Source organism: Schistocerca serialis, chromosome 1 (assembly GCF_023864345.2).
Source record: "Schistocerca serialis cubense isolate TAMUIC-IGC-003099 chromosome 1, iqSchSeri2.2, whole genome shotgun sequence".
Lineage (NCBI taxonomy): Eukaryota > Metazoa > Arthropoda > Insecta > Orthoptera > Acrididae > Schistocerca > Schistocerca serialis.
The window spans coordinates 529,325,015-529,340,529 of NC_064638.1; the positions used below are offsets into that span (position 1 = coordinate 529,325,015).

Here is a 15,515-nt window from a genome sequence, read left to right on the forward strand (position 1 = left end):
GATTAACGGGCAACCAGGCCAACGATAGCATCAGGGCTCCTACAAATGGGGTAGTGTTTGCGGGCAGTCCCACATCCAGAATCGCTGTGTGCTCAGTCAAAGACGGTGCGGTATGGCACAGGGAGCCCGCCTACCAGATACTCTGCGGTGGAGTGCCATAGGAAGAATGGGAGCAGGGTAGTTGCAAACTGGTGTGGCCCCACAGCTTAATGTGAATTGTTTTGTTGTTTCTCGGATGTGGCGACAGTTTACAGAGAACGAAACTGTATGCCGACGACCAGGGCAGCTCCGACCACGTTGTTGTTGTTGTGGTCTTCAGTCCGGAGACTGGTTTGATGCAGCTCTCCATGCTACTCTATCCTGTGCAAGCTTTTTCATCTCCCAGTACCTACTGCAACCTACATCCTTCTGAATCTGCTTAGTGTATTCATCTCTTGGTCTCCCTCTACGATTTTTACCCTTCACGCTGCCCTCCAATACTAAATTGGTGATCCCTTGATGCCTCAGAACATGTCCTACCAACCGATCCCTTCTTCTGGTCAAGTTGTGCCACAAACTTCTCTTCTCCCCAATCCTATTCAATACTTCCTCATTAGTTATGTGATCTACCCATCTAATCTTCAGCATTATTCTGTAGCACCACATTTCGAAAGCTTCTATTCTCTTTTTGTCCAAACTATTTATCGTCCATGTTTCACTTCCATACATGGCTACACTCCATACAAATACTTTCAGAAACGACTTCCTGACACTTAAATCTATACTCGATGTTAACAAATTTCTCTTCTTCAGAAACGCTTTCCTTGACATTGCCAGTCTACATTTTATATCCTCTCTACTTCGACCATCATCAGTTATTTTGCTCCCCAATAGCAAAACTCCTTTACTACTTTAAATGTCTCATTTCCTAATCTAATTCCCTCAGCATCACCCGACTTTATTAGACTACATTCCATTGTCCTTGTTTTGCTTTTGTTGATGTTCATCTTATATCCTCCTTTCAAGACACTGTCCATTCCATTCAACTGCTCTTCCATGTCCTTTGCTGTCTCTGACAGAATAACAATGTCATCGGCGAACCTCAAAGTTTTTATTTCTTCTCCATGAATTTTAATACCTACTCCGAATTTTTCATTTGTTTCCTTTACTGCTTGCTCAATATACAGATTAAACAACATCGGGGAGAGGCTACAACCCTGTCTTACTCCCTTCCCAACCACTGCTTCCCTTTCATGTCCCTCGACTCTTATAACTGCCATCTAGTTTCTGTACAAATTGTAAATAGCCTTTCGCTCCCTGTATTTTACCCCTGCCACCTTTAGAATTTGAAAGAGAGTATTCCAGTCAACATTGTCAAAAGCTTTCTCTAAGTCTACAAATGCTAGAAACGTAGATTTGCCTTTCCTTAATCTTTCTTCTAAGATAAGTCGTAAGGTCAGTATTGCCTCACGTGTTCCAGTGTTTCTACGGAATCCAAACTGATCTTCCCCGAGGTTGGCTTCTACTAGTTTTTCCATTCGTCTGTAAAGAATTCGTGTTAGTATTTTGCAGCTGTGACTTATTAAACTGATAGTTCGGTAATTTTCACATCTGTCAACACCTACTTTCTTTGGGATTGGAATTATTATATTCTTCTTGAAGTCTGAGGGTATTTCGCCTGTTTCATACATCTCGCTCACCAGATGGTAGAGTTTTGTCAGGACTGGCTCTCCCAAGGCCGTCAGTAGTTCCAATGGAATGTTGTATACTCCGGGGGCCTTGTTTCGACTCAGGTCTTTCAGTGCTCTGTCAAACTCTTCACGCAGTATCATATCTTCCATTTCATTGTCATCGACATCCTCTTCCATTTCCATAATATTGTCCTCAAGTACATCGCTCTTGTATAGACCCTCTATATACTCCTTCCACCTTTCTGCTTTCCCTTTTTTGCTTCGAACTGGTTTTCCATCTGAGCTCTTGATATTCATACAAGTCGTTCTCTTATCTCCAAAGGTCTCTTTAAGTTTCCTGTAGGCAGTATCTATCTTACCCCTAGTGAGATAGGCCTCTACATCCTTACATTTGTCCTCCAGCCATCCCTGCTTAGCCATTTTGCACTTCCTGTGGATCTCATTTTTGAGACCTTTGTATTCCTTTTTGCCTGCTTCATTTACTGCATTTTTATATTTTCTCCTTTCATCAATTAAATTCAATATTTCTTCTGTTGCCCAAGGATTTCTACTAGCCCTCGTCTTTTTACCTACTTGATCCTCTATTGCCTTCGCTACTTCATCCCTCAAAGCTACCCATTCTTCTCCTACTATTTTTCTTTCCTCCATTCTTGTCAATTGTTCCCTTATGCTCTCCCTGAAACTCTGTACAACCTCTGGTTCTTTCAGTTTATCCAGGTCCCATCTCCTTAAATTCCCACCTTTTTGCAGTTTCTTCAGTTTTAATCTAGATGTCATAACCAATAGATTGTGGTCAGAGTCCACATCTGCCCCTGGAAATGTCTTACAATTTAAAACCTGGTTCCTAAATCTCTATCTTACCATTATATAATCTATCTGTTACCTTTTAGTATCTCCAGGGTTCTTCCATGTATACAACCTTCTTTCATGATTCTTAATCCAAGTGTTAGCTATGATTATGTTGTGCTCTGTGCAAAATTCTACCAGGCGGCTTCCTCTTTCATTTCTTAGCCCCAATCCATATTCACCTACTATGTTTCCTTCTCTCCCTTTTCCTACACTGGAATTCCAGTCACCCATGACTATTAAATTTTCGTCTCCCTTCACAATCTGAATAATTTCTTTTATTTCATCATACATTTCTTCAATTTCTTCGTCATCTGCAGAGCCAGTTGGCATATAAACATGTACTACTGTAGTAGGTGTGGGCTTCGTATCTATCTTGGCCACAATGCGTTCACTATGCTGTTTGTAGTAGCTTACCCGCATTCCTATTTTCCTATTCATTATTAAACCTACTCCTGCATTACCCCTATTTGATTTTGTGTTTATAACCCTGTAGTCACCTGACCAGAAGTCTTGTTCCTCCTGCCACCGAACTTCACTAATTCCCACTATATCTAACTTCAACCTATCCATTTCCCTTTTTAAATTTTCTAACCTACCTGCCCGATTAAGGGATCTGACATTCCACGCTCCGATCCGTAGAACGCCAGTTTTCTTTCTCCTGATAACGACATCCTCTTGAGTAGTCCCCGCCCGGAGATCCGAATGGGGGACTATTTTACCTCCGGAATATTTTACCCAAGAGGACGCCATCATCATTTAATCATACATTAAAGCTGCATGCCCTCGGGAAAAATTACGGCTGTAGTTTCCCCTTGCTTTCAGCCGTTCGCAGTACCAGCACGGCAAGGCCGTTTTGGTTATTGTTACAAGGCCAGATCAGTCAATCATCCAGACTGTTGCCCTTTCAACTACTGAAAAGGCTGCTGCCCCTCTTCAGGAACCACACGTTTGTCTGGCCTCTCAACAGATACCCCTCCGTTGTGGTTGCACCTACGGTACGGCTATCTGTATCGCTGAGGCACGCAAGCTTCCCCACCAACGGCAAGGTCCATGGTTCATGGGGGGGGGGGGGGGGGGGGGGTACGCGTGTGACATCAGAAAGAGAGGATTAATATTTGGCTGGAAGGGCATAACGGTACCACCTTAGTACTGTATGGCAATTGGCATCTGACCTCGCAGCATCCACTGGACGTGTTGTATCGAGGCAAACGGTGTACAGAAGGCTTCGGCAGAGTGACCCTTATTGTCAAAGACCTGCTGTATGTCTACCTCTTCACGTCTTCACAGAAGGGAACGTCTAGAGTGCAGTCGTCGACATGTCACCTGAACGGTCGAACAGTGGGCGAACGTTCTTTTCACAAAGGAGTCCCGATTTGCTCTGGAGAGTGATACTCGATGGATTTGCATCTGGAGGGAACGTGGAACACGATTTCAGGACCAAGACACTGTGGAAAGAGACCTATATCGAGGAAGATGCCTGTTGGTGTGAGCACGGATTATGTTGGCCACTCGAACTCCTCTTCATGAAATTGTACAGCTCAATCGGCAGGTTTTATGTGCTGTCAGGTATCTTGATGAGACCTCGGGGCCTCATATGCGGCTGTTACGAGGTGCTCTGGACCTGTGGACCCAGACGTCGTACTGATGGATAGGTGCTTGATGTTTTCTTGGAAACAGAAGATGCTGGACAATGGCGTGGCGTGATCACTCTCCCGAATTGAATCCCACAGAACATGTCTGGGATGCACTAGGGAGACGGGCTGATCACGTCAGCATCTACCAACCACTCTCCAAGACTTGCGTACAGCTCCGCAAGAAGAATGGGCGTTATTGCCAGAACATGAGATTGATGACATCGTTCACGACATGCCCTGTCGTTGTCAGGCCTGTATTGCTGCCAGAGGTGGTCACAACCCATAATAAGAATATTGACCAGTAGTCGGAATGTGTGTGCAAATCAATTAAGTTGGAAAAAAACGAAGAACATTTTTGTCTACCGTTATGCATCTTGCAGTTGTTTACGTTCTTTATTTTTTACATTGTTTCTACTTTACTATCACCCATTCATACTATTTTGTGGGAAAATAAACACAACCTTGCAAAATTTCCATTTGTTGCTTTAATTTTGGGCACCACTGTATTATATGAACTTCACTGCGTTTCAGGAGCTCTTCAAACTCTGGCACTTCGTTGTGAATGTTTCGGCAGTTACAGGGTAGCTACTAGTATTTTAATACTCTTTCCTGAGAGGGGGGAGGACATTCTTTTTGATCTTATACTTCCTAAATCTTGAGAAATCGTATGACACAGTGCCACTAAAGCTATTGTTCGATGTGCTGTGATCTGGGGAACTGCCAAAACTTTATGTAAGAAGCATCATAAACTTCTACAAGTCAGCAGAAAAGGTCATTAAAGTAGGAAAAGACATTTCTAGAGATGCGTTCAGAATAACTAATGGACTGAAGCAGCGATCCTGTCTGTCTCACGCATTCTTTAAGATGTATGTGCAGAAGGCACTGAATCTGTGGTTTACAATGTGCACGGGCATGGGGATTGAAGTAGAGAACCAGTGTACGTACACACTTTCCTACGCTGATGATTAGATCGTTGCAGCAATCGAGGAAGAGAGTACGTCTTACTTGCTCAGGAAATTGTTGGAAGAGTGAAAAAAGTGGCTCAAATGGCTCTGAGCACTATGGGACTTAACATCTGAGGTCATGAGTCCCCTAGAACTTATAACTACATAAACCTAACTAACCTAAGGACATCACACGCATCCATGCCCGAGGCAGGATTCGAACCTGCGACCGTAGTGGTCGCGCGGTTCCAGACTGAAGCGCCTAGAACCGTTCGGCCACACCGGCCGGCTGTAAAAAGTGGGATTCGAAGTTTAATTTTGAGGAGGCGCAGTAACTATGTTGCGGAGAAGAGGGAAGTAAGATGGACATTGACGGACTTCTTATTAAAGTGAGTAAAGAATTTAAGTACCTGGGTAGTATCCTATCACGTGATGGAAGACGTGACAGAGACATCCAACAACGGATGAAGCAGGAAAGTGCGGCTAGCCAAAAGTTAGACCCTGTACTTTGGTCCTCAAAACTGAGTTTAAAGGTTAAAATTCATTTAAAGAAATCCATCGTCGAACTAGTAGTAACGTATGGGAGTGATTGCTGCCAAATCACAGAAAGAAATAAAAAGAGAGTCAAGTTTTAGAAATGGACCACTTGAGAAGAGCCTGTAGAATTTCCCGACTTTACCACGTAAGAAATGAGAAAGTAAGAGAAAGAGCACAGAATCATTGTAGTATTACGGATAAAATGGAAGAAAAGCAGCTAGGATGATTTGGACATAACAAAAGAATATAGAAGACAGATGGTCAAATAGAGTAATTTCATGGCAATCTCAGGGTAGGAGAAGAAGAGGAAGACCACGGAAAGTGTGGCTAAAGCGTTGTAGAGGAGAGGAATGGAAGACGATGAGTAAAAATGGCGAGATCGAGGCATCTGGCGACAGAGATGCGGATGCGGTGGCCTTCTTTCCCCCCCCCCCCCCCCCCCCCAACAAGGAATGACATTGTTACGGTGCTCGCTTATTTACAAGTCCGTATCGATCTTAGTGCTGAGTTTTCACTCAGATGGCGCTTAAGCGTTAGGCGTTTGTTTCCGTGTGTGATCGCTGGCCGGGGCTTAGCTGGAGGCGGGGCTTGGCGTGAAGACAGTTGTTTGCGTCTGGACGTCGAGTGGGGCCCGATGGGAAGACCGGACCGTGATTTTACGGTTAATAGTAGTGATGGGCTAAACTGCGATTTTCCGATATCAGTGATTTCTGTGAATGCTACTTTTCAGTATCTGTTATTCTTAACTGTGATTTGTCGCAGTTAAGAGTCGCAGTTAAGGAACCTAAGTCGCGTATCCCTCCGCCACTGCTATTTCTGATACTTCCGCGATTTCTGCGACTTCTGCTACTTCTGCGACTTCTGCTACTTCTGCGATTTCCGTGACTTCTGCGATTTCTGTGACTCCTGCGATTTCTGCGACGTACCACCGTATGAAAAAGTTACATCTGTCCACACAGAAAATTGCATCTCAACAAACCTGTCATTGGTAAGTATGTTTTACGTTTATTCTTCCGTTGGCTTTAATTTTGTATTAAAGAAACAACTGTGAAAATATTAATAGTGTAATTAATATGTAAGTAGCCGCACAGTACCGTAATAGTTCGTGTTTAGAAAATGAATTCTAACATATTGTTATGTTCATAGGTACCTGAACTACATTTCAGTCACTCAGTAAAGAGATAATTCAAAATATCATTGTCAACAGATCTGAAGAAATTGCCAGTCTTTAGACCGTTTTCGTCAGACGAGAGGTTAGTTTCTAAGCGTTTTGATGGACTTAATTACTTCAGTGAGATCGTTCTTTCGAATGTGATATAGCAAATATTAGCAAATGTGATATAGCAAATATTAGCAATCTACTCTGTCAGTTATATTGCTAGTAATTAGTGACAGCAAAAATTGTTTAATAATCCTTGTGTTTTTGCAGACGCAGTTCTGACTGATTACTGGTTGCTGTACTTATCTATCCACATCAAGGCTGTTGAGAGAGACTCGTGAAGATTCAAGACAGCTCTTAGAGGATTTGCAGTTTAAAAGTGAAATAATTATGAAATAAGTGTGCGACTGATTAAACTGTTTTATTGAAGTTGTTGTGCGATTTTAAAGGAATAATAAATGTTAAATACATTGAGTGAATAATAAAAATCTCATTTTCCACATGTTAAGCTGTCCTATACCCGTAATTTTCCGCCACTTATTTATTGGTAAACACTTGTTGGATACAGACGTGCCGCTCCCCCCCCCCCCCCCCCGCCCCCCCCATCTCTCTCCACAATCTTGGTGTGACACTGACCTGTAACATATCCCGAAGTCTACAACATGCATTTTGAGGCTGTTGTTATGAAAGTGCTCACCGCAGAGATGGACGTAGTACGAACTTTGGCCAACAGATGCCACTGTTAACCGCGCTTTTTAGTTGCTACTTGCGACTCTTAGTTGCGACTTGTCACTGAAATCGCAGAAAGCAGTGCTAAATTCGACCAATAGATGGCTCACGTCTTTGAATGTGAAATACTATTTGCGACTGCTAACTGTGACTGAAATCGCAGTTAGATTCTGTAAAGTTGCTACTGTGATATCTGTGACTTCTCAGTCACTGTGATTTCTAACAGATACGCGATTTCCTGCCCACCACTAGTTAATAGTGTGGAGAGCGGTGTGGCGTGCCGTGTGACTTGATTCGCAAGGGGAGCAAAATCACGCCTGTTGTAGTTTGTCGAGCCTGAGTTTGAAATATCTTCTATGTGCGGCGGGATGTCATTTCGTCCTCCTGTTTCTCCGTCGCTGGGATTTCTATCCTCGTTTACCGTCCCATGGACGTATATCGATGGGGTACGCTGCTCTCCGTACTCTACTAGACGCTGGTGATGGAAGTGCGTCGTTCAGCGGCACGTTAGTCTGGGTGCTTTATGTTTGATCTTCAAGTGCATAGTCTTCGAGTGACACTCCTTAGAGTTTGCCTTGGGCAGTTAGATTGGAGTTTATTTTGTCTTGTGGTGCTTCCGCTTTCCGTTAACGAAGGTTAAGCTTGATTCGGCACTCCGTACGACGCTTGGCACCTCAGCAGGCGGGTCGGAGCCACCTTCGCGACTAAACGGAAGCCTTTGGACTGAGAGGTCTTGTGTTTTGCATATTGTTAATAAATTGTTATTTTGTTATTAAGTTGGCTGAGGTTTCTTATGGATTTCCCGGCATTTGGTCTGTTGTCCGGCCCGGGCTAGGTCTCGTTATTTTAAAGGTCGGTCTTTGCTTTGGCTTAGTACGATTTTGGTTTACTGCCTGGTGGTTCCGGTAGTACGCCGGGTCGCTATGGTTGTGTTGCATTTTGGTAGGGGGTGTGTGCTTGGAGCCGTGGAGTACCATTTGTGTGAACTGCTTCACTGGGGAGTACTGATCGGGCCATTCTTGGTCTTCTTTTGTATGAAATAATTTTATTATTATTTTAAAGTAACATTATCACTTAAATGATTTAATTCTTGTTGCGTTAGTTGCAACTTGGGTACTGAGAAATTTAGTAGTGTAATTACGCAAGATTTAATAGTGGCACATGCCCCTTTACCTTCCGTAATCTGTTAATTACCGAAAGACCTTAAGCTCATACTAATATGATGTGATTTTCTTAAAGTATTGTATTTTTATGTCATGTTGTTTTTTAAATTTGCTGATCACTGGTGTACTGTTCCAAGTATTAAAATGTTTCAGGTAGCTATTAATTGGGTGGAACGCGCGGAACCGCAACAGAGAGAGTAGTCGCGTGCCTTACGTGTCCGTTGTTGGTGCGACCTGGTGTCCGTTGTTTGTTTTGGTGCAGCTGAGTTAAATATTGTGTTGCCTCCTCCCTTGCGGCCCCGTCGTGTTCTTATCATAAACATTTCCTTCAAGGCACTTTAGTTAATTTTATGCTAGTATTACTTTAATTTCTTACGTTGGTAAAATTGTGCGGCCTTCATTATGTACACTGTTTGTCATAATGTCTCATATATCATGATGTGCGTGTGTAATGGTGCAATAAATGGATGATTGTTATTTCTGTTTTGGCGCCCTTCATGCCTCCTTTCTTGTCCCAATTGGTACGCTATCCCTGTACTTGTGTTGGTTTCCTTGTCTTGTGAAATCGGATGAATCGTTTTACTTGGTGAAGTACAGGACGGCCCCTCTGAAAATTGAACGCGTAAAGGAGGACGAGACTGACCTTTGTGAGGAAGGCGTCGACGTCCTGGATGTCGTAGCCGAAGCGCGAGTGCCGGGAGCGCAGCGGCTTGTGCGAGGCGCGCGACTGCCGCCTCTGCCTGTGCTGCATCAGCGACGGCTCGGAGCGCGCGCGCCCCGGAGCTGCGGGCCCGGCCGCGTGCGCGTGCGCGTGCGAGTGGCCGTGGCCGTGAGCGTGCGCGCCGTACGGCAGAGGCGCTGCCGCGGGCGTCGGCGGCGTAGAGGCGGCGTCGGGGGCCGGCGGCGACGTGGTCAGCCCTGGCGGCTGTGGCGGCGGCGGCTGCTGCTGCTGGTGGTGGTGGTGGTGGTGGTGGTGGTTGTGCTGGTGGTGGTGCTGGTTGGCGGCGGCACTGCCGTGCGCGGCGACGGGCGAGCGCGGCGGCCGCTCTGGGCAGGTGGCCGCCACGGCCGCCCCCGGCGCCGCGTGCCTGCCACCCCCGCCGCCGCCGCCGCCGCCGCTCCGCAGAACCCAGGTGAGCGAGATGCGAGGCCGCGAAGGCCTCTGGCCCATGTCCTCCGGCGGCTGCGCCTGCGGCTGCGGCCGTGGCGGCGGCGCCGCGCTCAGCTGCGCCTCCCCTGCCCCAGCTTCGCCCCCGCAGCCCCCGGCCTCCTCTTGCCCGCCGCCCTCCTCCTCTTCTTCCTCTTCGTCGCCGTCGTTGCCACCGCTGCCGCCCCCGCCGCCGTCTCTTCCGTCGTCGGTGTCTCCTCCCTCCTCGTCACTGCTATTGTCGGTACTGCTACTGCTACTGCCGACTCCTCCTCCACTACCGCAAGGCCCGACAACGTCCGGAACGCCATCCTGTCGACACAACCAGTGGAACAATTGATATACAGAAATTCTGCTAAGTTCCTCAATTCCCGACGAACCTTTCACTTTTCTGCAGAACAGCTAAAATGCCGACCTTGTCAGGATATGATATTATCACTAATATGTACAAGAAAGATCGCGAGAATGAGGACAGGCAAAAGTTACTAGAGATTCGTGCTGCTGTAAAAAGAGCGATGAACGAAACATTCAACCACAACCACCGTCATACCTTAGCAAAAGATCTTGCTCAAAACTCAAAGAAATTCTGGTCTTACGTAAAATCAGTAAGCGCGTCGAAGGCTTCCATCCGGTCGCTCACTGATAGTCTGGCCTGGCAACGGAAGACAGCAAAACGAAAGCTGAAATTTGAAATTTAGCATTTGAGAAATCTTTCACGCAGAAGGATCGTACAAACATACCACCGTTTGAGTCTCGTACACATTCCCGTATGGAGGATATAGTGATAGACATCCCTGGGGTTGTGAAGCAGCTGAATGGGTTGAAAATAAATAAATCGCCAGGTCCTGATGGGATTCCTATTCGGTTTTACAGAGAGTACTCTACTGCTGTGGCTCCTTACTTAGCTCGCGAATCTCTTGCCCTACGTAAAGTCCCGAGCGACTGGAAAAAAGCACAGGTGGCGCCTATGTGTAAGAAGGGTAGAAGGACGGATCCTCAGAATTACAGACCAATATCCTTGACATCGGTTTGTTGCAGGATTCTCGAACATATTCTCAGTTCGAATATAATCAATTTCCTTGAGACAGAGAAGTTGCTGTCCATGCATCAGCACGGCTTTAGAAAGCATCGCTCCTGCAAAACACAACTTGCCCTTTTTTCACATGATGTCTTGCGAACCATGAATGAAGGGTATCAGACGGATGCCGTATTCCTTGACTTCTGGAAAGCGTTTGACTCGGTGCGCCACTTCAGACTCCTAACTAAGGTACGAGCATATGCGATTGGTTCCCAAGTATGTGAGTGGCTCGAAGACTTCTTAAGTAATAGAATCCAGTACGTTGTCCTCGATGGAGAGTGTTCATCGGAGGTGAGGGTATCATCTGGAGTGTCCCACGGAAGTGTGATAGGTCCGCTGTTGTTCTCTATCTACATAAATGATCTTTTCGATAGGGTGGATAGCAGTGTCCGGCTGTTTGCTGATGATGCTGTGGTGTACGAGAAGGTGTCGTCGTTGAGTGACTGTAGGAGGACACAAGATGACTTGTACAGGATTTGTGATTGGTGTAAAGAATGGCAGCTAACTCTAAATATAGATACATGTAAATTAATGCAGATGAATAGGAAAAAGAATCCTGTAATGTTTGAATACTCCATTAGTAGTGTAGCGCTTGAGACAGTCGCGTCGATTAAATATTTGGGCGTAACATTGCAGAACGATATGAAGTGCGACAAGCATGTAATGCCAGTTGTGGGGAAGGCGAATAGTCGTCTTGGGTTCATTGCTAGAATTTTGGGAAGATGTGGTTCATCTGTAAAGGAGACCACTTATAAAACACTAATACGACATATTCTTGAGTACTGCTCGAGCGTTTGGGATCCCTATCAGGTCGGATTGAGGGAGGACATAGAAGCAATTCAGAGGCGGGCTGCTAGATTTGTTATTGGCAGGTTTGATTATCACGCGTTCTGTTTGGGAGTGGAACAGGGAGAGAAGATGCTAGTTGTAGTACGAGGTACCCTCCGCCACGCACCGTATGGTGGATTGCGGAGTATGTATGCAGATGTAGATGTATACAAGGGGCATCCAATATGTTATGCAAACCTTTTTTTTCTGAAAGCAGGTTGGTTTTATTCAGGGTTCCAATATACCACATTATACACTACTCTTCTGGCGACGCCGGCCAGTGTGGCCGAGCGGTTCTAGGCTCTTCAGTGTGGAACCGCGTTACCGCTACGGTCGCAGGTTCGAATCCTGCCTCGGGCATGGATTTGTGTCATGTCCTTAGGCTAGTTAGGTTTAAGTAGTTCTAAGTTCTAGGGGATTGATGACCTCAGATGTTAACTCCTTTAGTGCTTACAGCCATTTGAACCATTTCTTCTGGCCACAAAACCTTGTTTTTCAACGTAATTTCCGTTCAATGCGATCATCTTCGCGACCTTACTGGGTGAATGTGTATGCCCACGTGGTACCACTCTACTGGTCGACGTCGGATCCAACGTCTTGCTGCCTCAATAACCTCCACATCACCCACGTATTTCTTCCCGCAGAGTCCATTCATTCTTCATTGGGACACAAGGTGGAAGTTAGAAGGCGCAAGATAAAGGCTGAATGACGGACAAAGAAGAACAGTGCATTGAAGTTTTCTGAGCTGCTCTCGGCTGTGCAGACTTGTCAAATGTCCAGTTCGGCAGAGAGGTGTTTCACTGTGATGCATCGTTCACCTCAGATGAGAGTTTCCACACGTTTCAACACTCCAGGAGTCTGAAATATTACCGTATCTCATTGCTACCGATCAGAACCCCTCAGAGAGCATTAAAGATAAACAACAGTCCTAATTGCCTGATTGTAAAGTGACCTGTTTCCAAATTACATACAAAAATAACCACTATTTCAGTATACATATAATTCGAAAATGATGCTTTGCTGATTAACATTGTTCTTATGCGAAAAACACAATATAAATGTGAAATTAATACTGTAACTAATCGAAAGAAATGTAGCACATGGTCAGGATGTACCAGTAAACCTATCATTATAAAATTACTACAGCAAATTAAATAGAACATATAAATAAAGCATGTTAATTGAATCTCCAATATATGTTAGTACTAAAATTCAGGCACTAGTTGATTTGTTATAAACAAATTTAGAAATGTAATTGTTACCTGTAACATAATTAGTCAGAAAATGTTATATTAACTCGTAACTAAGTTGAAAATAGGTTCACCTTGTTCAGCACTGTGATTGTAAATTTTTAGCAATGTGTATCTCATATTTGGTTTAACTTTTAATTGTAATTTTACATAAAATTGTAATTTTCATTGTCTGTAATTGTTAACAAAAGTATAAATAGAGGTCACGCAGGCGCCTTGGGACACTCGTTTTTTGGCTAGGGTTGCGAGCGAATGTATTGTAGGCTCACTCGTTTGTTGATTGTTGTGAACTCTGTGTCGTCTGATGTCAACTTTGGGTACATGTGATGTAACCGGTACAGTTCACCGGGCTCGGACACCAGAGTCCTGGAAATATATTGGTGTTAAAACTGCACTGTACTTTGGAGTTTATTTTGGAGTCTTCCGCAATCCTTTTCATAGGCTGCACAGCGACGAGACGAATCCAGGAATTTTACAACACCCTGATAACTAAACAACTTTCACTGTTGGTAGAATTGACGTGAAAACAACAGCACATCGACTGGGCATTTCACTCAAAAGTCAAAACATTTGCAATGCAGAGGTGGGAAAATACAAACATCTCAATGTGGTGGAGGAGCTGGGATCAAGTGGAAGTCTGTGCAGAGGACGACTCGCAAGAATTCCATGTACAAGAGGCAGGAACCATAATCTTGTACGTTGTAGACTGCGCCACGGACGTCGCCAGGAGCAAAAATAATATTCTGAAATGACATCGCGAATGAATCAGATAAATACCCCTTTTAATTGTGTCCTACAATTTTCTATTCTTGTTTCATTGTGTGCGTGTGACAATTTCACCTGATAGGCAGGAAAGTGTTTTGTTTAGTGTCTAGCCACTTTGATCAAAATGAGCGAAACTCAGTTAAATCAAATAGGCATGACCACGCGGTCAGGCCATCAATTTCATGCTTCAACTCCAAATGTACACTTAAACAGTGAAGCAAATTCCGCGAGCAGTAGTTGTTCGCCTTTTCACGGTTTTTCGGGAGCAAATCAGCAACCGAATTTAATTGATCAGATATCTCAATTGTTGAATAATAAATTAGAACAACTGGTAACTCAAAATAACCAATTAGATAGCAACATTAAAGAGGTAACAGAAAAGCTGGACCAAAATTTGAAATCATTGAGAGAAGAAATCAGTGCAACAAATAACAAAGTACAAATTGTTACATGTGACATAGAAAGGGTAGAAACCAAAGTTGACTGTTTGGAGGCTTTCACAATCTCCGAATTTAAAGAAACAAACAAAAGCATTGAATTAGTTAACGAACGTGTCAAAAACACGGAAGTAGTCGTTTTAAATGAATTAGTGAACCGAAAAGACGAGTTAAAAATGTTGCAGGAACTCATTGTTTCAGAAAAAGAATTGGTAGGGGAAAGATTGAAATTAAATTCTGAAGTAGTTTCTGATAAGATATCTCGTATTGATGAGAAAGTAGGAAGTGTAACAATAGAAATGCAAACAGTCAGCTCTGAAGTTTCAAAATTGAAAAATAATATAATGCCCAATTTTGATTCAAACCAGATGTTTGTGCATAATTGTAACAACGTTAGTTTAAAATGTTACCCAGGTGATGCGAAATCTCATTCGGTTGACTTTGTGCATCAGTGCAAAGACAGTTTCCAACCTAACATGCCAGAGTCCGCTAAAGTTAAATTTGCTAAACGTTTTTTGCATGGTGCAGCCCTTACATGGGCGAACCAAAACATTGATACAAATACTACGTCTTTTGCCGATTTTGAACGCCAATTCTTGGCAAAGTTTTGGTCGGAAAACAAACAGGCGAGAATAAAATCTGAATTTCTTAACGGTAGCAAATATCGCACAGGACTTGCAATTAGCATGCGAGAATTTTGTGAAAAACAATTAGGGACATTGTCACATTTGAGCAAACCATTGGACGCACTGAAACGGCGCCTACCACACCGTTTTCAGTGGGGACTTGTATATGGACCAGATGACAGCGTTGACGAATTGTTACGTTATGTAGACAAAATTGACCGTACATGGCAGAATGATGACAGACAGTACAATCAAAACCTCAGAAACACTCACAATAGCAATGGGGGTCACAACAATATAATGGACACAGCAGTAATAACTGGCGTGGTAACCAAAACAGTTGTTAAAGAGACACAAAAACCGTCAAGAACAGAGAAAGAGTAACCAGCTTCACAACAGAAATTCCAACCAGGGAAACAGGTAACCACCTTGTTGGGAGCCTGTCAGTTTGAGGTGAATAGTCATGGCACAAACCAGGCAAATAGGAGGTTAAAGAGACAGAAACGTAAAAGAAATCATAAATGTAATGTAAATAGGGACTACTACTTAGATGATACTAGTTATAAGCAAAACTTTTGGGATCACATGTTGAGTGAATTGAATAATGCACGTACTGAAGCAGGACCACAGTTTGAACTTAATGAACATGACTTAGCATTAATTGTTGACACATTAACACCTGATGTAGACAGAACTTAT

At 44.0% G+C, this 15,515-nt stretch overlaps 1 protein-coding gene and 1 long non-coding RNA gene across 2 annotated transcripts in view; one reads left to right on the forward strand and one right to left on the reverse strand.

Moving 5' to 3' along the window:
• LOC126411337 (uncharacterized) overlaps nucleotides 1–15,515 on the reverse strand; it is a 1,112,707-nt gene that overhangs the window by 38,261 nt on the left and 1,058,931 nt on the right. The window contains exons 4-5 of the mRNA XM_050081360.1: nucleotides 9,721–10,144; nucleotides 9,329–9,468 (exon numbers count right to left, since the gene is read on the reverse strand). Coding sequence (XP_049937317.1) covers nucleotides 9,329–9,468; nucleotides 9,721–10,144 — 564 coding nt within the window. The remainder of the gene's footprint in view (nucleotides 1–9,328; nucleotides 9,469–9,720; nucleotides 10,145–15,515) is intronic.
• Nucleotides 6,527–7,186, forward strand: LOC126474935 (uncharacterized). Its single transcript, XR_007586608.1, has 3 exons — nucleotides 6,527–6,622; nucleotides 6,781–6,887; nucleotides 7,064–7,186. It is a non-coding gene; the product is annotated as an uncharacterized LOC126474935 (long non-coding RNA).